The 24,272-nt window shown below is 59.5% G+C and overlaps 2 protein-coding genes across 5 annotated transcripts in view; both read right to left on the reverse strand.

The window, feature by feature from the left end:
* Positions 1–169: 169 nt before the first annotated feature.
* FZD9 (frizzled class receptor 9) lies at positions 170–2,595 on the reverse strand. Its single transcript, XM_054207967.1, has 2 exons — positions 620–2,595; positions 170–298 (listed from the first exon to the last, which is right to left on the reverse strand). The coding sequence occupies exon 1, from the start codon at positions 2,431–2,433 to the stop codon at positions 676–678; it is 1,758 nt and encodes a 585-aa protein (XP_054063942.1). The 5' UTR covers positions 2,434–2,595; the 3' UTR covers positions 170–298; positions 620–675.
* A 9,246-nt stretch (positions 2,596–11,841) lies between these two features.
* FKBP6 (FKBP prolyl isomerase family member 6 (inactive)) overlaps positions 11,842–24,272 on the reverse strand; it is a 28,329-nt gene continuing 15,898 nt past the window's right edge. For 2 of the 4 annotated variants that reach the window (XM_054207711.1, XM_054207709.1), the window contains one exon: positions 19,908–20,329. The gene's annotated coding sequence lies outside the window, so the exon portion shown is untranslated. Of the gene's footprint in view, positions 12,066–14,100; positions 14,225–17,468; positions 18,446–19,907; positions 20,330–24,272 lie in introns of those variants that run through there. The other 2 variants (XR_008467584.1, XR_008467583.1) reach the window with 2 other exon arrangements.

Below are 24,272 nucleotides of genomic sequence, written 5' to 3' on the forward strand. Positions count from 1 at the left end.
CAGCCCTGGCCCCAGGGGGAGGTGGACAGGGGGAGCCCCCCTGTACCGCGCTCCCACCGCAGCCAGCAGCACCCCGGCACAGCGCGCTGCCCCTCTTGCCACCGGCACGCGGAAAGCGAGAGCCCCCCGGGCCCGGCACGCAGCCCCACGGGGAACGCGGTCCCAACCTGCTGAGCCGGGGCCGGGGGTGGGGGGTATCCCACGGGGCCACTCGCGAGCCCCTCACATTCCTCCAAACAGCACCAGGCTTGGTTAAAATAACACATCCAGGGTTTATTGTTTTTTCCATTCCTCGCAGCTAATGATTAAAAAAAAAAAAAAAAATCTAAAATAAATTACAGAATTAAATAAACACGGACTGGATTATTCCCCTCCCTGCCCCGTCCCCACCACCCCCCCCCCCCAAAGAAAGCGTTAGAAGAGTCACTGGATTTGGCAACAGCAACAACAACAAAACAACCTCTAGGAAAAAGCAGCTACTTGTCAGGGCTGAGCAGTGCCGGGGTTGGGGGGGGGGGCATCCAACACGCCTCGCCCCCCCCACCAGCGTGCATCTCCCCTTCCCGCCGCCGCTCAGCCCCTGCCCCAGCCCCCCCCGCGGCATCCCCTCGCCCCTTACCCGTGAGGCCGGCTTCCCCCGGCGCCGCCGTCCCTGGGGAGGGGGCAGCCCCTGCTCTAGACGTGCGTCGGGTTGTCCAGATACGGGTCCGTCTTGGTCATGTGCAGCATGACCGTGGGGGCTTTGTAGTGGCAGTGCACCCCCCCGCAGCTCACCCCGCTGCAGGGTTTGCCCCTCGTCCTCATGCCCAGCTTTCTGTTGCACAGGCTCTGCCAGGTCTGCAGCGTCTTGGAGCTCCAGACCCACACCCCGCTGGTGATGCCCACCACCAGCGACATGAAAATCTTTAGCATAAAGACGGCCACGGTGGGCACCGAGGCCTCCAAGGAGCAGTTGGCGGCACGCCGGCCGGGGAGGTGAAGGCAGCCGCGCTCCAGGGCCCTGAGGTTCCAGTAATCCACGTTCAGCCGCTCGTAGAAGTAGCAGACGATGACGCAGGTGGCTGGGACAGTGTAGAGGATAGAGAAGACCCCAATCTTCACCATCAGCTTCTCCAGCTTCTCCGTGTTGGTGCCGCCTGTCTTCATGATCTTCCGGATGTGGAAGAGGGCGACGAAGCCCGTGAGGATGAAGGAGGTGCCAATGACCAGGTAGCAGGAGAGGGGGATGAGGACGAAGCCAGTCAGGGCGCTGACATCCATGCTCCCTACGTAGCACAGCCCCGTGAGCTCGTCCCCCGCCACCTTCCGCATGGTGAGGATGACGATGGTCTTCATGGCCGGGATGCCCCAGGCAGCCATGTGGAAGTAGCTGCTGTGGGCCTCGATGGCCTCGTGTCCCCACTTCTTCCCGGCAGCCAGGAACCAGGTGAGGGTGAGGACGACCCACCAGAGCGAGCTGGCCATGCCGAAGTAGTAGAGGATGAGGAAGACGATGGTGCAGCCCGTGCTCTCCAGCCCCTCCTGGATGATGTAGAGCTCGCCGTTCTCCCGGTCGCAGGCGATGTTCTCAGCCCCTGCCACCGAGCGGATGATGAAGGCCACGGAGTAAACGTTGTAGCACATGGAGAGGAAGATGATGGGCCTCTCGGGGTACTGGAAGCGGTGGGGGTCAAGCAGGAACGTGAGGACAGTGAAGGCAGTGGAGACAAAGCAGAGGGTGGACCAGACAGCCATCCAGATGAAGGCGAAGTCCTTGTCCTCCCGGGACCAGTAGACGTCCACCCCGGGGGAGCACCTGGGTGCACAGGAGAGGCTCTTCTCCACGTACTGGAATTTCTCAGGGTTGTCGCAGGCCCCCAGGCCATTGGGTCCTCGGCCCTCGGCAGTGCCCGGTGGCCAGGGCCGGGGGGCCACGGGCAGCATGCCCTGGCCCTTGTGGGGCTCGGCGGCCGAGGCGTTCTCGGGGGCCTCCATGCAGAGGGCATTGGGGTCGTTCTTGGTGGGCAGCTTGCCGCAGTCGAGTGACTCGGGCCAGCCAAAGTTGAACTGCTCCATGATGGGGACGCACTTGTGGCGGGCCTGCTCGCACATGGGGCGGCAGGCGGGGATGCTGGCGCTCACCTGGTCGGTGCACATGGGCGCGTAGAGGGAGCAGAGGAAGAAGCGGAGGTGGACGTGGCAGCCGTACTCCACCAGCGGGGCGAACTCGTGCAGCTTCAGGGCGGCCTCGCGCTGGCTCTCGTGGCCCAGCAGGTTGGGCATGCGGGTCAGGTTGTACCCGATGCCCCGGCACATGGGGATGTCGACGGGCTGGCACCGCGCCGCCCGGCCCCGCGGCCCCTCCAGCCCCCCCAGCTCCAGCCCGCGCCCGGCCGCCGCCAGCTGCCACAGCACCCACAGGGCCACCCGCAGCCGCGCCGCCGCCGCCGCCATCGCCCGGCCCCGGCCCCGCGGCTACAGCGCCGCCGCCATCGCCCGGCCCCGCCGCCTCCGCGCCCCCGGGCCGGCCGATCGCTGCTGCTGCTGCTGCTGCTGCTGCTGCTGCTGCTGCTGCTGCTGCTGCTGCTGCCGCTGCGGCGGCGGCGCCGCGCCGGGGCTGCTCCCCCCGGCCCCGGCCCCGGCCCCGGCCCGCGCCGCCCCGCGCGCCATGCGGCGGCGGCCCCGCACCGCCCCGCGCCCGCCGAGCCCCGGCAGCGCCGCGCCGCGCAGCGCCCGGGACGGCCCCGCCACGCCCCGCCACGCCCCCCTGGACACGCCCCCGGGGCGGGGCGACGGGAACACGCCTCTCCCGGGGAGGGGCGAGGCGGGACGGGGCGGGGGCTCCCGGCCCCGGCAGCGAGAGCGCACCCGAAACCGCAGCGGGACTCACTCACACCGGGACCGGGACCTGCACCGGGCCGGAACCGAACTGGCACCGGAACTCGCACCGGGAACGGGAACCGCGTCCAGAATGGGCGTAGAAACACGCCCAAGGACCCTCCCCGGGCCCCGCAGCTGCGGCAGGACGGCAGCGCAGGCGTGGGGCACCCGCGGGTGACCGCCCAGCACAGCCCCCGCCTACACCCGGCACCCCGCACACAGCCCCGCGGCACGCAACGCCCCGCGCCCCCAGCCCTGCTGGCACACGCGTGGGCATGCACACATGTACACACGTACACACGTACACACACAGAGCCGGGCTCACGCACGCCCGTGGGGCCAGCCATCGTGTGCATTGGCACACGTGTAACGCACCCCCCGTCATGCGTGTGCACACCCCCTGCACGCCCCAGCGCCCGGCCGCAGGAACACGCGTGACCTCGCCAGTGCCCCAACCCCACCCGGGACCGGGACCCACTCTCCGAGGCACGGCGGCGTTTGCGGGGTGAGCGGCTGCGCGCACCCAGGTGACGGTGCCCGTGGGGTTTGGGGGCCGTGGTGGGACAGCGGGGACAGTGGCTCAGCCCCAGCACCGATGGCATGGCCTGGGAGTGCCACGGCCCTGCCTGGCACCACCCCCCCCCATCCCCAGGTGTCACCCAGGGATGGCAGGGTGCCCTGTGCCTGTGGGCAGGGGGTGGCAATGCCACCCAGCGCTGGTGATGCGTGAGGCCAGGGCAACTCCCGCGTGGTGACACAAGTCAGCGTGGCCAAGCTGGGGCTGCCAGCCCTGGAAATCCAGTGTCCCACTCGCAGGGTGAGAGATCACCCATGCTGGGGACAAGGGGAGGCTGGGGGTGCCCAGCTGGAGCAGCCAAGGGTGCTCAGGCCAGTGTTAAAAACACGCTGGGGGTGGCAACACCCCTGGGATGGGCTTTGCTGCTGAGCCACCATCACAGAATGCCACCAGCTGTCCCCCATGCCCGGGAGCTGCTGATCCCACATTTGGCCCTGGCGTGCTAGTGCAGGGTGCTCTGTCCCATCCCCAGCACCCGTTTGGGACGGGGCGGGGGGGGGGAGGGGGGGGGCGGGGGGACGGCGACCAGTGGCTCAGCTGCCCCAGGGCCGATTAGGGCTGGGTCCCCAGGGTGCCCTGCCGAGAGACCTGGCACCTGCCGGCTGCGGGCACGGGCTGGCGCCTGAGGGTCCAGGCGCCGCGCTGTCCCCAGGCGTTCCCACAGCCCTGCGATTTCTTTAGTAACAACATAACAACCTGTCAACGCGGCTCCTAATCACCAGCCGTGCGCTGACACCCCCGCCATACATTATTTAAACATCCCCAATTCGGCACTATAAGGAAATTCCATGGGAGCCGCTTATCAGTTATTGTAACGGTGCGGGAGATAAGCCGTCACCCTGGAATTTCCCTCTAGCGGAGGGTGACTGTTTGCCCAGCTCTGGGACCCTGGGAAAAGGGTGATTTGGGGGGGCTGGAGGGGGCTTTGTCCCCTTGGCCACCAGCTCCTGGGTGTCTCAGAAAGCACTGTCCCGTGTGCCTGGGTGGCCCGGAGCAGCCGCCAGCTTCAGGGGGCTTCACGCCCCGGGTTAAGGCCACGCTTCTCCTCCTGCGCTCTCAGAAACAGGTGGTTTGGGGCTATTGTGTGCTGCAGCGCAGGTCTAGGGGCAAAACGTCACCCGTGGACGAGCTGGCAACCACAGCTGTGTCTGCCACAGCTAGGATGGGGGTGGCACCCACAGGGTGCTGGCACCTGTCCCTGGGGTCCCTCATCCCATCCACCCCCACCCCCCCCCTCCCCTCCCACAGCCGCAGGATGCGTGTCCCGCACAGGGTGAGGGACCCAAGGGTGGCACTGCCACCGCTCCAGGACACCCTAAAGCCCAGCTCCTGCCAGCCTTCAAGGAGCCGTTTGCTAAGGAAAGCCTGGAAACAGCACCTGGAAGCCCCCAGATGCCTCCGCGCCCAGCCCTGCCTGCCCAGCGGGCGCTCTGGGCGGGTGCGGGCATGGCAGGGCAGGGGCTGGATGAGACCCCCGAGGTGCCAGCCCCGCCACCCCGGCTCACCCCCAACAGGTGCCCTTGTGCCTCCCAACCCTGCCACCTGGGCTGTGAAGGGTTAACGGGGCAGGGGGGGGATGGCAGACGCACAAATAAATGTCTTTTAATTTAATTTTGCTTTAATATGTAAAACTGTTGCTCTTGGCAGGAGGCGCTGCTGCCCGGCCAAGAGCAACACGTGGATTTTGGGAGTCAAGGGGCTCCTTTTAACCTAGAGGAGTGTCTGCCCCTCACCTCCGCCCCACACCCTGGGGTGCTCCTTTCCCTCCCCCCGCCACACGGGATGCCCAAGCTCTGCCCAAACCTTGGGGACCTGCACCGGGGACAGCAAAGGGCCCGCGGAGCCCTTCCTGGATCTTCATTCCACCCGCCATTGGCCAGGGGAGCAGGAGGGGGTGCCCCCACCACCCCAACCCTTGGCCAAGTCTTGCCCTTTCATCGCACCACTACTGGGGAGCGACCGGCCCACCCGTGCCCTCACCCCTGGGGCATGGCCGGGAGGGGACAGCGCGATGCTCGCCGCTGGGACGGGGACACGACGGCCGCGCACGGAAGCCGAGATCTCCAGCCGGACTGTAAGCCTCACAGTGAAAACAAGAACACCAGGTAGAGCAACACAGCAGATTTACAGCCTTGGAAGTGGCCCTGGGCTGGGAATCCAATATCAATAGCTGGAAGAAAGGGCTCACAGAGGCTGCACAGAATTCCTGCCCGGGAAGCGGCCAGGCCGGCGGAGCGGGGCCGTATCACAGGAGCCCGGGAGCCTGTGGTTCCTGGCAGCAGCTTTGCCCCATTTCCTTTCTTCCCGTCAACAGCGCCTGCAAACCTGTGCGAGAGCCTCAGCGAGGGGAGGGGGAAGGAGAGCAGGAAGGGCCACGGGGGGGGGGGGGGGGAGGGGGGGTGGGGGGAGAAGAAAATCTCCCGCTGCAGCCCCGGGGGTGAAGAGAGGCTGCAGCGATGTCACTCTTGGCCCCCCGTGGATGGGTCCTCCCAGGGTGGCGGCGTCGGCGTCTGGGGGATCCCCCTTGGCACCAGCAATGGGGACAGCCCCAGTGGGAGTCGGGGAGGGAGGGGGCAATGGAGCTGGGGAGAGGGTGACGGAGCCAAAGAGGGGATGACGGAGGCGGGGAGGGAGCGACGGGTGTGGGGAGGAGGTGATGGAGCAGGGGAGGGGGTGATAGAGGGGGGGCAATAGAGCAGGGGAAGGGGTGATGGAGCTGCGGAGGGGGTGATGGAGGGGGGGCAATAGAGCAGGGGAGGGGGTGATGGAGCTGGGGAGGGGGTGATGGAGCCTGGGAGGGGGTGATGTAGCTGGGGAGGGGGCCGTGGGTGCTGTCCCACCGAGCCTTTGCTGGTCAGGCAGGACTTGCTGAGGGTGGGGGGGCCCGGTGTCAGCTGTGCTGCCATTGCCCCTGCCCTGCCGAACCCATGGACCCTCGGTGGCCCCGGCTCCCCCCAGCACCAGGTTCGCAGGCAGGGTCTGGGGCAGGGAGTGAGAGCCCAGATAGCAAGGACAGGCCACTGGCCATGCCCAGGGGCCAGCGTGGGCTCCGCAGCACCCTGAGCTCTCCCTGCCAGCCCGGAGGGAGGGAGATGGCACAGCCCTACGGGGAACTGGATAATTTTCCCTTCCCAAAAAATTTCACAGGAATAGCCGGCGTGAAAAGCCTGTGGGTTTGATTTCAAAGGGATGCCAGTGCCGGGGCCGGATGGGCTGGTGAGCAGGTGGAGGGGGGTGGTCCATCCTGAGAGCACCCCACGCCAGGCACTGCACGGGGCCACAGGCTGGCATCCACCCGGACGGAGGGGCGGCTGCCCCCTGCCCCCACCAACACCTCCCTAGGGACACCCTCCGGCGCAGCGGCAGGTGTCATCCTCAAGCCCCAAACCTTTCCTACCCCCAGGCACCGTCCTGTCCGATTCAGAGGCACCCGCGCGTGCGCCAGCCCATCACGCCATGGGGCAGGGGATGCCCTGTCCCTGCGGCCTTTGCGAGTGACCTGCCAGGCTCCCTGCCACGGGCAGGTGGCGGAGGGGTGGGAAGATGGGGATTTGCGGGGGGACAGACCCTGAAAAAACAGACAGAGGAACGCGATGTTGACAGGACGTAGGTGAACAGGCAGCACGGATCCTGCCCAGCCACGTCCAATGCCAACCTAAGGGAAAAGCCATTTCTTCCCCGATTCTGGCATTAATTATAGCAGCAGGAGCCCTGGTGGGTGTGAATTACCAGCCCCACTTTCTGTACACCCAAACGCAGCTATTTTGGCGGCTTTGTGGGACTCTGCAGCCTGCGTAACTGGGCAGGGAACCCACTCCTGGAAAGGCACCACGGGCACGGCAGTGCTGGTGGCATCAGGCAGGGCAGGGAGTGCTAAGCATCCCGGCTTCACGTCCTCGGGGGGGTCCCGCTGGCCCCCAGCCACACGTTGACGCTCCATCACTTGGTGCTGAGCCACCCGGACCCTGGCACGTGTCCCCTGAAGGACAGGACTGTTCCCTCCTTCTCTCACCCTGCTCCCCGTGTCCTGGCTGGTGCAGCACAGGCTGGCACACTCCCCAGCCATGCCAAAGGCTCTGCAGGGTCCCTGAGGGGCTGCAGACCACCACCCCCCCGCCGTCCTCCTATCCAGGTCAGGGCCCAGGCCGATCCCCCATCCTGGGGAAGGAAACCTTCCCCTGAATGCCCTGGTGGCCCTTGCGGCAGCAGTACGATGTCCCTGCCTGCCCGGCTGCCCCCAGCACAGCCTGCAGAAGCCGGGAGTTTTTTACCCCCACCATCACCCCCTCGCCCCTGCCCAGGACCTCTGCCCACCCAGCCGGGTCCCCCTGCCATCCTGGGGTGTTGAGTGACACCGGCGTCCCCAGAGAGCGCCGTGTTCTGAGCTCCCCAGGTCACCACCTGGCCTCAAGTGCCGTGCACACGTTTGCAATGACAACCTCAGTCCACAGTGTGGGGACACCATGGCCAGGGCTCGGGGACGTGGGGTGACACAAATTCCCCAGAGAACCGCTCTGCAGCCTCGTCACCCTGTCACCCCGCAGCTGGGGAGACACGGGCACCCTGTGGTGGCTGCCGGTGCAGCCTGGGGGTGGCATGGAGGGACAGTCCTGCTGCCGGCCAGCCCACCTCCCTGGCCACCGCCCCAGGTGCCCCGGGGCGGGGCTGGCAAGGGCAGCGAGGGGACAGCACTGACATGAAGCAGGCAGAAGACACACGGCGCGGGCCATGTCCCCACCCCCCTGCCCCAGGAACCCTGGGAGCCTGAGGGACCGGCACGTGGATGGGCTCATGTGCAGCCATGAGCCTCAGGGACAGGGCAGGAACGCAGTGGGGTGCCCCGGGGAGCTGGCTAGCAAGGGGACATTGGGCAGTCCGTGTCCCCCCTTCCTCCCCTGCAGTATTTTAACTGGCGAGTGTGGCTGGCAGGGCAGCTGGCAGCACAGCGGGCTGCTGACAGCCTTCTGGGGGGCCTGGGACACATGTCCCTGGCCGTGGGGACACCCTCCCCATCAAAGGGGAAGCTGGACCGAGCCATGTCCTGTCCCCAGCCACCTTGCTCGCCCCTACAGACCCCTCTGGGGTGGAGGTGAGCCTTGGCAGCAGGCGTTCACTCTAGTCCCTACTGATGGCAGCATCTGCGGTTTGCAGCAGCTGCCTGAGAGAGGCGGGCGAAGGGCTGGAGCTCCCTCCAAACTGGCTCAGCCCTGGGAAGAGCGGGTCATATGGCTTCCAGACCGAGCCATGGGGTGACTGTCTGCCCCCCAGCTGACCTTCAGTGCCCACCCCTATTTCCTGACAGCCCAAGGACGGGCAGAGGAGGCGCCTTGTGCTGGGAGCAGGCTCTGTGGCACTCCCAGGCGACATCCCCGAGCCAGCACAGGAGCCCTTTCATCCCCAGCCCCGCTTGCCCCTCGAAGTGAAGTTTCTTCCCCAGGACACCCCATCCCGCGGTGCCGGCGCTGGGTCCTGGTGCAGGCACAGACACACACAGCCCTTTCTTCGCCCCTCGGCCCCGCGCGCGGCTCGGCGCTGGCAGGCAGGTCTGTGCCGCACAATGCGCCTCCTTGTTCGTCCCAGCCCAGGGCCGGCTTGCGGGGAATGGCAGGGAATCGCCTCCGTTTCCTGCTGGAGTTTTATTACATTCACCGTATAAATAAATAAATACGATCCAGAGGAGAAGGAGAGAACCACGGGGCAGCCTGGAGCCAGGCAGGACGTGGGCTGGGGCTGAGCCCCGTGGCACCCGGGCTGGGAGCATCTGGGAGGGGGCGGGGAGGTCCTGGGATGCCCCAGGGTGGCTCTGCCCCCCCCGAGACGTCCGTGCTCCCTCGGTCTGTGCAAAGTCCCTCACATCTCTCTGAGGAGCAGCCCAAATCCCAGCAAATGCAATCCAGGAGGCAGCTCCGCAGCCTGGGGGCCGCTACAAGTGCCCGAACAAAGGGCTTAGTATCCCGGGCACGGACCCTGGCCACCAGCACCGCTGCTTGGCTGGAGGAGAAACCTTCTCCCGGGGAATCTGGGAAGCGCGGGAGCACCCTCGAGCCCTGCCACCCCCAAGGCCAGCGCTGCTCACGGCCCGGCAGAAAGCTCCTGCATCCCCTGCGTGGCTCACGCGCTGTTCTGCCACCATGGGCCAAGCAAATCCACCCCTGGTTCACGCTGCTGTGGGCTTGCAGGCCGGACCTCCAGAGGGACTCGGGCAAAGCACCCTCGGGGAGCCCGAGCAGAGCCCAGCCCAAGCCCGCGCTGCGCTGCCTCAGGAGAGGAGAGAGCTGCGAGGACTGGAACTGGCTTTTATCGTACCATTGAATGGGCCGAGCTGCCCGTTTGGTTGCAAAGGTGTCCAGTGCAGCCTCAAGGCAGTGTCACCCTGAGGGCTCCCTTGGGTGCCCCATCACCACGAGTGGCCTTTCACCGGCCCACGCTTGCTGTCAACGCCGTCGATGCCGTGGTCAAAGTCCTCCTCGTGCTCGCTGCAGGATTCAGCAGAGCCGTGGCAGCTGGATGCTGACACCTTCTTCCAAGCTGCATGGACTCATCAGGGTGGTCTGGGCAGAATTTTGGCATTTCCCCAGTGCTTTTGGGTTGGGTTGGTTTCAACTTCTCCAGCAAGGTTCAGACTAAGAGCAGTGAGCAGGCTGGAGCCGCCCAAGACTGAAGCTCTCCCATCTTTGCAACCTCAGGTTGTGTGTTTGCACGTACCCGCGATCTCACTGTCCTCTTCCCTGGTACTGGACATTGTTCATCAGCGCTGGGAAACACCGTGTTGCATTTCTTCTTCCCAGGCCCCAAATCTGTCCATGTTGAGGTCACAGTCCTCTTTCTGATGGTTTCTGCCCAAGGTTGGGTCACTTCTTGCTCTTGACAAACTGTCTGGTACCAGCATCTTCCTCCCTGACCTGGTTCCTCCTTGCGTACCTCCCTCACCTTCTCCTCTCCACATGGCGCATGCTACAAGACCACCATCTCTAACCTGGCCACAGGAGCAGCACCAGGGGGAACTTCTTCAGCTGTGTCTCTGATCTGCTTACCAGGGTGCTGCTGTTGTGCGACAACTTCCATCGCAACTTCCACTTGGCCCTCTCTGGAGAAGAGCTACTGCAGAAGAGCTGCTGCAACAAGGACCTGAATTACCCCAGCGCTTCATTTCTACAAGGGACAGACGCTGACATCCCGGCAGACTCAGCTCAAGGGACACTGAATTTTGATGACTTTGGGGCAACAGATTTTCTGCTCCGCTCGAGATGAACCTGGAGCTCTTCCGCCCGGCCGGCTCCCTCCGCCCGGGGGCTTTGGATTCTCATCTAAATGGGTGTTTCCTGATGGGTCACTCTGCTCCTCAGCGCGCTCGGCCGGTCAGACGGGCTCTTACACCCCAGAGCAATCAGTCCCTCCCCTGCCTGGCACCCCCCCCGCAGCCCCGCAGCCCACCCGCAAACCCTCCACCGGGAGGTCTGGACCCCATCGCAGTGGGGACCCCTGGGGGAGACGGGCTTCAAGCACAGGGAATCCAAAACAGCCAAGAATTAAACCCAAGATGACCCAAGTGTGTTCCAGACAAGCGAGGTGACCTCCTCACCACCCCCTGCAGCCGGGCTCGGACCAGCCAAGGACCACCCCAACACCCAGGGCCGCCCGGGCACCCCGTCCCTCCAGGGCAGCACTGGTGGGTGGGGGCAGGCAGGGAGCCCGGGGGGGGTGCGTCCCACCGGGGAAAGACTTTGCTGCCAGAGTCGCACCAGCGCGACCTACTCCTAGCTTAAAAACATCCTAATGTGCAAACTTTTATGAAAATTACTCAAGAACGCAAAGTTTAACCCCCAAAAAAATGACCCCCACCCCCCCCCCCCAAAAAAAAGAAAGCAGCACCATGGTGGGTACCGGCTGCCTCCTCTTTTCCAAAAAATATTTTCACAAGATGGGGCAGTGCCGCTTCAGGTCCACCATCAGCATCGTGGCATCAAGAGCTCAAGACGGCAACGCGGAATGGAAACCCTCAGGTATGTCAAACAAAAATACTATTTACCGTTCGCTTACTAATCCTGTTCTCCTCTGGGGGAAAAAAACACAAAGCTCCCGTATTTATTTAGCAGAACTCAGCACTTTTTTGGTTTTGCCAACGGCGCCTAAATATAGTTCATGAGAAACAAATAATCTTTCAGGGATTTCTGCTCCTTCCACCTCTCCAAGCCCCCTTCTTTAAAGGTCAGGCAACCGCAGCGAAGGCTCTCGCCCCAGCTGACAACCTGAGCTAGGAAAAGGTGCTTTTTTGATGTGTCCCCGAGGCTGTGAGGTGGGTCACCGCCCCCCCCCGCCCCGGGCTCTTCCAGCTGCGCCAGGGCTGGGCTGCGGGATGGCTCTGCTCTGTCCCCGTCCCCAGCCCCTCTCCCGCCCCTGCCAATGGCACCAACCCTCCCGGCACGTGCTGGGTCGCTGGAGGAGATGGGGAAGAGCGAAGTTTCATTCGCTGTTATTGGGGGGGTCCACTTCTGGAGATGACACCTTGTCCCGGACCACGGGTCCCAGCTCCCTGGGTGCTGATGGGTCTCCCCAAGCCAGTGTGAAACGCCCGCTTCTGCCAGACACGGTGAAGGCAGGAGAGCCATGCCCAGGCGTGACCGCAGCTCTGGAGGAGGGAAGAGATGGAGACGGCCGCAGGGCCGGGACAGGAGAGGGAAGAACAAGAGGGTTAAAGACGAGGCGATCCCTTGCACTGCACAAAGATCGTGACAAGAGGAGTCCATCTCCTCATGGCAGAGGATGAAAACTGAGCTGAGTTTCTTCCCCTGATGTTCGGCTGAACTCTCTCTTCGGTTCCTGCTCTCTGCCTTGTCCTGGCGTATCCCTGAGTTATCTTTTTTCCCCTCTCCGTCCCTAATCCTGTCCAACGGGCAGAGAACCAAGGGCAGGGAGGTGGTGACGGCAGGCAGAGCTGGCAGGGCCCACCAGCTCTCACTCCTTCTGAGAACCAGGACTGGAAAACAAACACGTCTCCAGGTACGCAGCAGAGACCGGCCTGAGGGACCACCACGTCCCATCACACCCCTGTGGCCGCCCGCACGTCGCGCCGGCCGTGCCGAGGGCAGAAGCTGGCTACCCTCTTGGATGGCTTCGAGCCACTCTGCAGCCAGCTGACAGCGCCCAGCAGAGCTGGGTTTGCTGGAACCCCCCCTGGAAGCAGCAACACGGTGCCCAAGCAGGATTGGGGTTGTCCGCACGTCTGCATGGCCTCAGGTGGCAGAAGGGGCGCTGCCCCGGCTTCTCCTTGCCGAGACACGCAGCTTGGAGCTGCCGCACGGCAGCAAACCTGCGCCCAGCCCCATGCTCCCTGCCCTTCGGGGTCCCCCAGCATCCTCTGAGCATCCCCAGCCCGCGTCCCACGGGAGCCGGGACGGGAAGGCGGCGCTCTGCCTGCGGTGCTGCCCTGCCTCCCACCAAACCCCCTCCCCGACCCACCCTCGGGGCACGGACTCTGCCCTGGCAGACATGTAACTTCCCAAACACCCTGGCCAAGCAAACCCTTCCCCGCCGGCCCCGCTCCCCTCCCACCCTCTCTCCCCCTCCCCGGCTGCTGCATTTTCCGCCCTCGCTGCAAACTCTCTAGCACAGGAAAATGTGAGGACATGGAAAACCAAGCTGGTCCCCGTCAGCCGGGCCACCTTCCTCCTCCTCAGCCCCTTTGTCTTGCAGACCACAGGTTGCCCAGCTCCCGGCACCTCCGGTGTCCCACCCCCGCCGCGCTGTCTGCTCCCCCCACGCCACAGCAAGGGTGACCCCAAGCTCCCCGAGCTGCAGAGAGATGGTTTTGGGGCTCGCCGAAGGTTTTGTGGAGCAGCCAGAGCTCAAAAGGAGAGAGTGCTCAGTGCTCAGGAATAATCAGGGGGCCGGAGCCCCTCTGCTGTGAGGACAGGTTGAGAGAGTTGGGGGGGTTCAGCCTGGAGAAGGCGCCGGGGAGACCTTCCAGCCCCTTCCAGTCCCTGAAGGGGCTCCAGGAAAGCTGGGGACAAACTTTTTCACAGGGCCTGTAGGGATAGGACAACGGGTAATGTCTTGAAACTAAAAGAGGGAAGATTTAGACTAGATACAAGGAAGCAATTTTTGACTCAGAGGGTGGTGAGCCCCTGGCCCAGGTTGCCCAGAGAAGTCGGAGGTGCCCCATCCCTGGAAACATTCCAGGCCAGGTTGGACGGCGGGGCTCTGAGCAACCTGATCGAGTTGAAGATGTCCCTGCTCATGGCAGCGGGGTTGGAGTAGAGACCTTTAAAGGTCCCTTCCCACCCAAACCATTCTATGAGTCTATGAACAAAGGCTTGGCGCTGCTGGCAAAGCCCCCGTGGTTTCCCCATCCGCCCTTCCCTGTGTTGCTCTAAGCCCAGGTCCTTTGTAGGCACATCAGCTCCAGCCTTCGTGACCTCCACAGCCAGGACCTGGCCCCACCAGCCTGCGGCATCCCTGGTGCACGCCAGGCCAGGGAAGCACCAGCATCTCTCCCCTCCGGCCTCCCTGCTGGGAATGGCCCTTTCCCCACCACCCCGCGCAGTGCACCCCACGCTTCTCAATCCCCAGTTGGGTCAGGATCCCACCCTCAGCTTTTGGTCCTATTTGAAAGCAAATTCGGAGTCTCCTTTTGTCCACCTCCCCCCACAACGTCCTCTACCTACCTTCTAGCGGGTGCAGTTCCTGTCTGGCTTTACGCAAGAGGATGGTCCTTACTGGGGGAGAGGCAGCGGAGACGTTGGGGTACACTGGACATGTGGGAAACGGGGAGGACAGGCCAACAAGACCCTGGAAAAAGAGTTCAAACCTGATTTACCTTTTCCCAAAAGCTGCAAAAAAAGAAGTCCAGGAACATCAGAGAGTTCCCACTTCCCTGAAGGCGCCAGGGCGAACCAGGGCAGCCCCGTGCTGTGGCAGGGGAACAGCCCCCCAGCTGCTGGGGGCGCTGGGCTGGGGGGCTGCCCCACAGGGCAGGGCGCAGGTTGGTGACCAGGTTATGAGCTCCCCACCACCCAAACCGTTGTTGTCCCCCGCCCCAGCTAAGAGACTGGTCCTTGGCATCTAGTTGACTCAGAGCAGCATCTTACGCGGGTTAAACTCCCGCACAGCAGAGCTGCAACGGGAACTCAGGAGGGAGGAGAGGTGCCAAGGGTCCAGCATGGCGTCAGCTGGGCCCAGCTCCAGCAGTGTTTCCGTGACCTCTCTCCACAGCCTGATCTGAGCAAGTCACGGAGCAGGGACCTGCTGGCATCTGCAGCGGGGACGGCCACCAAGCTGGAGAGGGATAAGCAGGGCCAGCTGAGGGGCTGGGGATGCTCAGCCTCGCTTAAGCTGGACTCCTCCCAAGAGCATCTTTAACTGAGAGCTGCATCATCTGTAGGGACCTCCCTTGGCCGTGGCCCCTGCTCCGAATGGGGATGCTTGTGTCAGCCGACAGACAGCGCTTGGCCCCGGGAGCCACAGCAAACAGACGTAAGTTCACTGAAACAACTGCTAATTGTTCCCAATTAGGGCCAGGTCTTGAATACTCATCAGCGCGTGGCACCCGCCCTAATGCGTTTAGCAGCACGGTGAGGAATGGTGGCAGCGGAGCAGGCGTCCCACTGCCGCCGCCTGCCCTGCGGAGGGAGGGATTTGTATTTATGCTGCTTTCAGGGAAAAGGAAAACATGCTCCGGGCTCCTCCAGGCTTTCACAGCAGCTCCTTGAGGGATGGGGCGGGGGTCCCGAGGGACCCCAGCACCCCTCAGCAGCAGCAGCACAAGTGCCAGCCCAGGGGTCCCTCCTGCCCCAGCCCAGGCAGTCACCCCTCCGCTGTCACCGCCTGCCTTTGGGCAGCCCCACAGGCCAGCAGCTCCCGGAGCCGGGGCTGCCGGGACAGCACAAGCCCAAGGGCAGCACCAGCCTGACCTGGCCATGGGATCTCCCTGGCCAGGAGGACACCCGAGAGGGGGCACTAGGGGCTGCACAGCTGCTTGCTTCCGCCCCACTTGGCTTGGGGGCTGTGGCCCTGCAAAACCACCCAAATGTGTCAAACAACCAAAAAAAGAGCTTGCGTGGGCTGTGGATGCCCTTTGAGGAGCTCAGGCAAGGGGGAAGCAGAGCTGTTGCCCCAGAACCACAAAGGCTGAGCTGGGCTGGATGCTCTGTGTGTGATACCATCCTCAGGAGCAGCTCCCTGCTCCTGCAGCTCACGGGGTTTTTCCCAAAGCTGGAGACAAAACCTTATGGATTTCGCAAAGCCCAGAAGAGCAGCGGTGCAGCGAGATGATGACACGGGTGTCCAGCTGCACCCCATGTCCCAAAATCCACCCAACACAGAACAAGCTCCTGAAACCTTGCAGATGCTGAAAACACCTTCCCTACTGGACACCGGCATGAGCCAAGCAGCTGGCACAGCGCACGCGGAGTTCCCTGCCTCCGTCAGGTGGGTTTGTGTCTGGAAACATCAGCCCAAGCTGCCGGGGGTGGGGAAAAAACCCTTAGTGACCACATTGCAAGGCGGGGAGGGAGGTAACTGCACCCCCAGTTACTCCCAAAGCAATGGACGCCTCCTCCATCACCCGCAGCCGCGCAGCCGGGCGCTGCTGGGCCGCTGCAGCCCGCACCACCGGCACGCTGGGGAAGAAAGGAATTTCTGTGTAAATCCCATTTACCATCGGGTTTCTCACTTCCCCTCCAGCAGACAATCCCGGCCCTCAGCGCAGCGCTGCATGAAGGGGCTGTTTAATATATTTTTGGAAGAAGGGGAAAAAAAAAAAAAAAAAACACACCCTCTCTGAAAAGAGCCTCTTTCAGCTAATAATGAAGTGAATATTATATTAAGAGTGAAAACATATTCAGGGTAACTTACAGAGGGAGACAGAAAACCTTTTCATAACACCCTGGCCACAAACACAACTGCCAATTAAACTGGCTTCGTTCGGCAGCCCGTGCCAACACAAACGAGGGGCCAGGGGAGTGGAGCACGCCGGAGCCAGCGCATTCGGTGCCCGGTTGGGCTCAACCGCGGCTGGCGGCACCGAGGGGTGTCCGCTCTGCCGCCTTTCAAAGCCAGCCGTCGAAATAAAAAGGTGCGAGTCCCCTGTCCCTGGCTGTCCCTGCACGGGGTGCCGGGCAGAGGCGAGGGGCTCCAGCACCACGGGGGTCCTCCATCCCTGCCCGCAGAGACTAGTCCTGCCTCTCCTCTGCTCTGTACCAGGACACTGCCACGGGCAGAGGGGACAGGGCAGGCGGTAGGAACTGCCACGCACCCAGCCCAAGGGACCAGCAGGATTGCTCCTGGCTGTGGTGGGAGGGTGCTGAGCCACCCAGCCAGGCTGAGCTGACGGGAGCCCAGGTTTGGCTGCCCGACACATCTCGTGAAGGCTGAGACAGGGGGAAGCTGCACCTCCCACCCCAACAGCCTGTGCCGGGGGCAGGAGAGCCATGGCCAGCCTGCTGGGCCGAGCTTGGACGGTAAGCAGAGGTGCCAAAACCTGGAGCACCTTCCAGCATGCCCATCCCCGCTGCGGGGTTCCCATGTGCCCGGGACATCTCGTCCCACCTTTAGCTTTGCCGTCCCATGTGTTTTGGTTACCTGCTGGCGATCTCAGCCTACCCTCGCCCCAGGAGAGCACAGCCCACAACACGCTGGGGACATCAACGCTCATCAACGCTCTCCAGGGTTCCTGCATCAGCTGCCACCGGAGGGGACAGGCGCTGAACAGGGTCTCCTTCACCATGTCCTCTGGGGGCTCGCCGGTATGGAGGAGAGCTGCAAGGGGAGGGCAATGAGCTGGGAGACCTGACACCCAGCTTGACACCCAGGGGCTGTGATTCATGTTTCACACAGGCTTTATCTTTGTCTTGCAGCCCAAGGAGCAAGGTGGGCTGAGGGTACACAACATCTCAGGCTCTCGCTTAAACACCGATGCCAGGAAAACATCATATGATAGCAGATAACACTTTAATTGAGCAAACACTCGGCAAAGCTCAGGAGCTGCAAGTTGACATTTGATAAACCCAAACTGGAAATACCAGACCAAGACCACTTCTGAGCTGTAACCAACCTTTGCAACAGTTTCTCCCAGTGAACACCCTGAAGGTGTTCCTCAAATTATTTAATGGAGGGGAAGGGGGGGTGAAGAAGAGGCATTTTGGCCAAAAATAAAAATTCCAGTAGCAAACGTCTCAAAGGTCCACATTTTTTTTTTTTATTAACAATCAGACAGCGAAGTTCCCTGCAGAGATTTTTGTCTGTTTTGCTCAAGGACTTGTATTTCTGTTTTAATGCCTAGTCAAGATCCAAGCACATCTTTGATTTTGCCCAGAGGCTGAAAGTTTGTATTTCTTCCTTTAATTAAAAAAAAAAAAAATCAGGAAAGTAATTTTTCACCATTATTTGGTAAGAAAAAATTGAAAAATGCACGTCATCGAAGTCTAGTTAACCACAGGAAGGCTCTCACGCAGCAGTAAACTGGCCATCAACCTGGAGGCAGACTCTAGGTCAAATACAAGTTACTGGCCTGGACTGGGCGACAGCTGAGGGGAGGGCAGTTGCTGTTCCTGCAGCGTGCACCGCTGGCAGCGGACGACAGGAGCAGACCTTCCCGAGGCTTACAATGTGCCACAGCGAGCCATCCCACTGACATGTATTTCTATGTTTCAGATTGAGCGGGTGCAACGCCCTTCCCCAATGAGTTTCGTCCCTGCAGCTTGGAGAGCAGAAACTCCGGCCTTTGCAAGGTCATCGATGGCCACGGATGTGCCAAGTTGCCATTAGCTGATCCAGCTGCCTGTGCTCGCTCAACCCCAGCACCTAAAGGCTGTCAGAGAAATGCCAGCACGCCCCGCGTCAGAGCAGAGCCTGAGGAGGCTCCATGAAAGGCACAGCCGTCTCCTGCTGGGAAACCGGGCCCCGCTTATGTCTTCAGAACTATCTTATCCCAACAGTCAGGAAGCACAAAGTTCTCCGTTGCTTGTAGGGAAGAGGTATCAGCTTCCGATAAAAGCAGGTTATCAGAACAATCTGGGTAGAAAAAGACCAATATCCAGATTTAAAGCCCATCAGCAACGAACCCTTGAAGCACTTGCCTTCGGCAACGCATTACGAGGGAGGCGTTGCCATCTAGTGTCGACCCAGGAGAAAGGACTCGGTCAGACACCCACCTCCCCTTGTCGCCAGCCCAACGGGGACTGCTGGGGGGGACAGTTTTAACACCCTCCTGGGAGAAGAGCAATGCCAAGCAGACAGGACAAGGCTGCCTGTGACAGGAGGACAGCTGGGAAGCCCTGGCCGCAATGGCAGTGGAAGTCCAAACCCAAGAAGCCAGCCGCTGGACACGCGAGGGCCCAAGCTTGGGATATTTAAATCAGAGCGAGCGATTTGAGCTGCCTGTTCAGCTCAGTTAAAAGTCTCACCGACAACTTTCCGTGCAACACTTGTGTTTCAGGTGCATATTATCACTGGATGCTATTCATCGGGATGAAGCACCACCAGTGTACAATTAAGATAATTAGTATCATGTAACTCCATTTCTTCCTTTCTGATCATCAGGAAGACTCAGGGAGTCTTCTGGGAAAAAGTAGATCTGGGAAAAATAATCACTGGAATTGTTCTTAGGGGACAGATGACAAAACCCAAACCCTACACTCCCTTTAGGTCTCTCTTCTTCAAACTAAGTAGCACAGCAGGATTTGACTTCCTCTCGGAGAGCAAGCCATCCTTTCTCCAAAAGCACAGAGGACCAGAACAAGTAGCGGGGTCCAGAAGCGTGCTTGCAAGGTGCTGCCAACCCAAAGCTTTCCTAACCTTTCCCCAGCCCGCCCTCCTCTCTGGGACATCCTACCGAGAGGGCATTTTATTTTAAGACACAGTCAGAGCGTGTTGGTATGGAATCCAAAAGCCATAAAGACGCTGGCAGAACAAGAATGCTTCAGACATTTCTCTCCTGGCAAGCAGCCGCCTTGGATCGCGCAGTGACTACAGGCAACCCTCCCTGCCCAGCAAGTCAACAAGGCACTGAATCATGTTTAGAAGACATTATCCATCCTAGTCAAATACGTGCAGGACAAATGCCATGAAAACATCGTTTCATGTTACCAGGTTCCTCCTCCTCCTCCAGGGCCTCTTGCTAGTTTTGTAGCTACCTGCCACTGTCTCACCAAGAAGCATTTGATTTTTGCGTTTAATAAAGGTGTATGTTCAGAGAGGCATGGGCGATACAGAGTGGATTTTGCTCCAAAAGGAAACCAACTTGACAGAAGCCAGAGAGGAGTCAGCAATATTTGCAGGGGATAAAGCTGGTATTCTTAATTTGAAATTTAGTATCCAGATTCACAGGAACCTTCATCCAAAACAAAGAGCATAACATGCTGTCGCCCAAGAAGGGAGCTACCTATACAGCAACAAACCAGACCCTATTTCCAAATTCCAGCTCCGTACACCGAAAGGACTCTTGCACAATAAATCAGCATGAGTCCTGCCAGTGTTAGTTCTCAGGTTAGTTTATTTTCTCAGAACAAAAATATCAAACATAGTTTTTTAAAGAACAACCTGTATAAACAATACAGAACTTCACAGCATCCTACTCCCGTTTACAGATCCTGTAAAAGCAAGAGGTAGGGTGTCAGGAAAGTTTTCTTCAAAGAGTACGCAAGGGAGGGGGAACACCTTCTTCCCTTCTGCAGCAGGACTTGGTTCTTCCGGCAACAGCCTCAGAATATGGCAAACAAACCAAAGTCTAGAAAATAGGTTGTGTATAACCACAGAACCTCCATTTCACGCTCTCAAAACAAAACAGTGCTCTTGCACCTCTTCCCAAAACATAGACGCGATGCCAAGATCTCCGTGTGCCCAGAGGTAGGTTTCCATCCTGTCCAAGATCCACTCTTTTTGTCAGCTGGTGAGGTCCTAGGATAACAAAATAACACAGTCAGTGTCCCACAGGGATCACCTGTAGATTTTATTCCATTTTAGCATTAAATGGTCATTCATTACTAGCACACGTCTGCGGTGGCCCTGAAACACCCAGAATCTTATGGATTAGCACGAGTGGAACAGGTGCAGTGAAATCCCCGTAAATTCATTCAGCTTCCTCACATAGGACTTGGAGGAAACTGAGTATTAAGTGACAAGTGGTGCTCCTCAGGGGTTGGTACAGGGACCAGTGCTGTTTAAAATCTTGTTGGCGGCACGGACAGTGGGATCAAGGGCACCCTCAGCAAGTTTGCCAATGACAGCAAGCTGTGTGGTGCGGTCGACGCGCTGGAGGGACGGGATGCCACCCAGAGGGACCTGGACAGGCTGGAGAGGTGGGACCATGCCAGCTTCATGAGGTTCAACCAGGCCAAGTGCAAGGTTCTGCCCCTGGGTTGGGGAAATCCCAAGCACAAATCCAGGCTGAGCAGAGAATGGATGGAGAGCAGCCCTGAGGAGAAGGACTTGGGGGTGTTGGTGGATGAGAAGCTCAACGTGACACAGCAATGTGCACTCACAGCCCAGAAACTCCCCGCAGCCTGGGCTGCATCCCCAGCAGCGTGGGCAGCAGGGTGAGGGGGGGATTCTGCCCCTCTGCTCCACTCTGTGAGACCCCCCTGCAATGCTGCCTCCAGCTCTGGGGTACCAACAGCAGAAGGACACGGAGATGTTGGAGCGGGGACAGAGGAGGCCCTGGAGACGCTGGGAGGGCTGGAGCCCCTCTGGTGTGAGGACAGGCTGAGAGAGCTGGGGGGGTTCAGCCTGGAGAAAAGAAGGCTCCAGGGAGACCTTCCAGCCCCTTCCAGTCCGTAAAGGGGCTCCAGGAAAGCTGGGGAGGGACTCTGGATCAGGGAGGGGAGCCATGGGATGAGGGGAATGGTTTTAAATTGAAAGAGAGGAGATTTAGATGAGATCTGGGGAAGAAATTCTTGTCTGTGAGGGTGGTGAGCCCCTGGCCCAGGTTGCCCGGAGAAGCTGTGGCTGCCCCAGCCCTGGAGGGGTTCAAGGCCAGGTTGGACGGGGCTTGGAGCAGCCTGGGCTGGTGGGAGGTGTCCCTGCCCAGGGCAGGGGGTGGCACTGGATAATCTTTAAGGTCCCTTCCAACCTAAACCATTCCATAATTTTAGGAACTCAAAACTAGCAGGCAGGTCCACCTCAGAGAAACCCTGAGAACACCCTTCAGGCCACCTTCCTGTACAGGGTCACCCCACGCTTCCCAGCACTTGCGCTTTTCCAACCCTGACTTGGTTCACCGGCCTCACCTTCTACATGGCTACGCTAACCTTGCTGCCAAAAGCTCGCCTGCTCTTCCAGTGCCTCTCCCAGCTGCGCTTCCCCTCTTCCCCTCCACCTGCAGACAGAAACAGCACCTTCTCCTTCCTGTCCCCGACAAGCTGTTTGAGTTGGTTTTCAAGTGCTGGTCAAACACTGCAAGATCTGCGGCGGAGCTGTGGTCCACGCAAGCATAACGTGGAGTTCTCTCTTGTCCCCAAAGCCATTAAGCACCTGAGATAAAACACACTCCGCACACATTCCCACTGCTCTCCGATGTGCCTGTTGCGTATTTCAACATCCTGCTGCTCGCAACGTTGCTGCAACTGGCACCTGAGATACTCACAGAGGAATACTGATACGGGGGGTATTTCCCCAGTTGGTCAGAGTGCAGATGGCACCGAAACACTACTGAAAAAGTCAGCCTCGTCCCTCCGTCATCCACAGGATAAACAGCAGAAGGAAAAACAAAACAAAACCTTTCCACAAGATAACCCATTATCTGTCTCCTACAGAAGTTCTGAGGATCAAAGGAGGTACATTTGAAAGATGCCCTATCTCCTCTCAGGTCAAGAATACCAGGAGCTCAAGCCAATTTTTGATACTCCTTCAGCAGCCATAGCCACTACGGCTCACTCAGCCGGCTCGGCTGCCGTGGCAATCTCTGCAAATGTTAAGTCCGATTACTAGTAGCAAAATAGGGAAGCCTGCTCCTTAGAGGATATCAATTTACAGACTGCTAACCAGAAGGCAAAAAAGCAGTAATTGTGAGGGAAAACAGACGGTTTGCAGACTAAAGGATGAGGAGATGAAGCATCACATGACGCTCAAAATCCACACCTCATTCATTATATATCCTTGAAAGGCACTACAGGATCACGGGATAATTAGGGCTGCAAGGAACATCAGCAGGTCTCTAGTCCAACCTCCTGCTCAGAGCAGGGTTAGCTATGAGGTCGACCAGATTACTCATCCTCCCCCAATGACCCCAAAGCAGCCGGGTTTTAGTCGGTCTGTATGCTCAGAGCCACACGAAACCCGTGACTCCAACGCCACCCTGCCAGAAAACTGAGCCTGAATCAGGACAATGTCCCTCTCTCAAGGGCTGCCCCCAATTTAAAGCACGGGATAATAAAGGCACAAAACAGTGGAGCAACTTTAAAGATTGCCAGAAACACATAAGTGAAGACTCCTTCCCCAGCACAAACTAGGACTGACAGCACCAAGTCAGTGCAGAGTCACTGTCCTGGTTCACCCAGACTCACGAAATCCTGTGTTACAGTCTCATTTAACAGGCCGCCTTTTATTGCCAAATCTTCCAAACCTGGGAGTTAACGAGGTTCACTGTAATGCAAGACAGTCCCAGTCAGCTTCAGGCTGGCAGCGCTTTCTAACACCTACCCTGACGAGGAGAAGGGGGAGATGAAGTCCCTAAAGAAGGAAAACTACTGGAGGACACTTCAGCTGATCTCTTCTCTTCGAAAACGGATCAGAGGTAGAAATGCTTAAATCATTTTTCCAGTTCACGGCATAAGAGTTCTAGCAGCTAGGACAAGGAAAGAAAGGTTTCTACGGTGGAAAAAAATAATTACGCTTGATGCGCTGTAGTGTTCCACGCGTTATAGAGAAAAGCATCTTTGCCCCTGTTAAAAATGCAACTGACTTCTACTCTGCTTCTTGTCAGTCTAATATTATCCCCACACAACACTTCCTTTTATGTGTCCCTGATAGGCATACTTAAAAGATAATCACTTGATGTTTCCACCGGCTGTTAGTTGTGGTTTGGGGTGTCTAGCTGGGTATAAAACCTACAGCTACTGAGACTTCTCGTGCACCATAAAAACAAAGGATCAAACTGTGAGTCTTCTGGTTTCATGGCTGCTATTTGAAGTAATAAAGTCTTTACATGAAGCTAATTAAAAAAATATTCAAACCGAAACCCTAAAGCCATTTCAAGGAGTGTTTGATCAGTTCATCTCTTTCATTTCCACCTAATGGCTACACAATCAAAAGAGAAGTGGAGGGGAAACACACAGCCCTGAAGACACAGAGAGTTGGATCGCGTTCAAAGTGTTCGCTGCTCCTTGCAGGTAGGAGAACAGCGTGCTCCAACCAGGACTCCGCTCCAATATTTGTTTCCTTCCCTTAACAGCAGGTTGGCAGCAGCTCAGCCGCCAAAACCAGCGAGGCACACGCTCGCTTTGAAGTTCAGACAGAAGTCTGTCGGTACCCGCTATGTTAATTCATGCTTCAGAAAGACGAGGCAGTCAATCATCAATTTACAGTAAGCAACATGCCAGGTCACAGGTCATTTATAATCACAGTCACCTTTACTCTGCATTAAAGCCATAATTAACAGTTAATGTTTAACTACAGCTTTAAAATTTGTTTAAGCTGCTTTCTTGCATAAAGAACTGTTGCCGCATCTTCCCCGGCTCCCCCTTTCCTGCCTCCATCTCTAGCAGGGCTGCAGGGAAGTGTCATGTAGGCACCAAACACAGCAGGCAAGATTTTTGCCAAAGCTTGGGAAAACTGGAAAGTAAGAAGCATGCACTTAAAGCACCGCTCCTGCCAGTTCAGCCCTCATTAAACCCACGCTCTGAAG

The sequence above is a fragment of the Rissa tridactyla genome, chromosome 7 (genome assembly GCF_028500815.1).
Source record: "Rissa tridactyla isolate bRisTri1 chromosome 7, bRisTri1.patW.cur.20221130, whole genome shotgun sequence".
Classification (NCBI taxonomy): domain Eukaryota; kingdom Metazoa; phylum Chordata; class Aves; order Charadriiformes; family Laridae; genus Rissa; species Rissa tridactyla.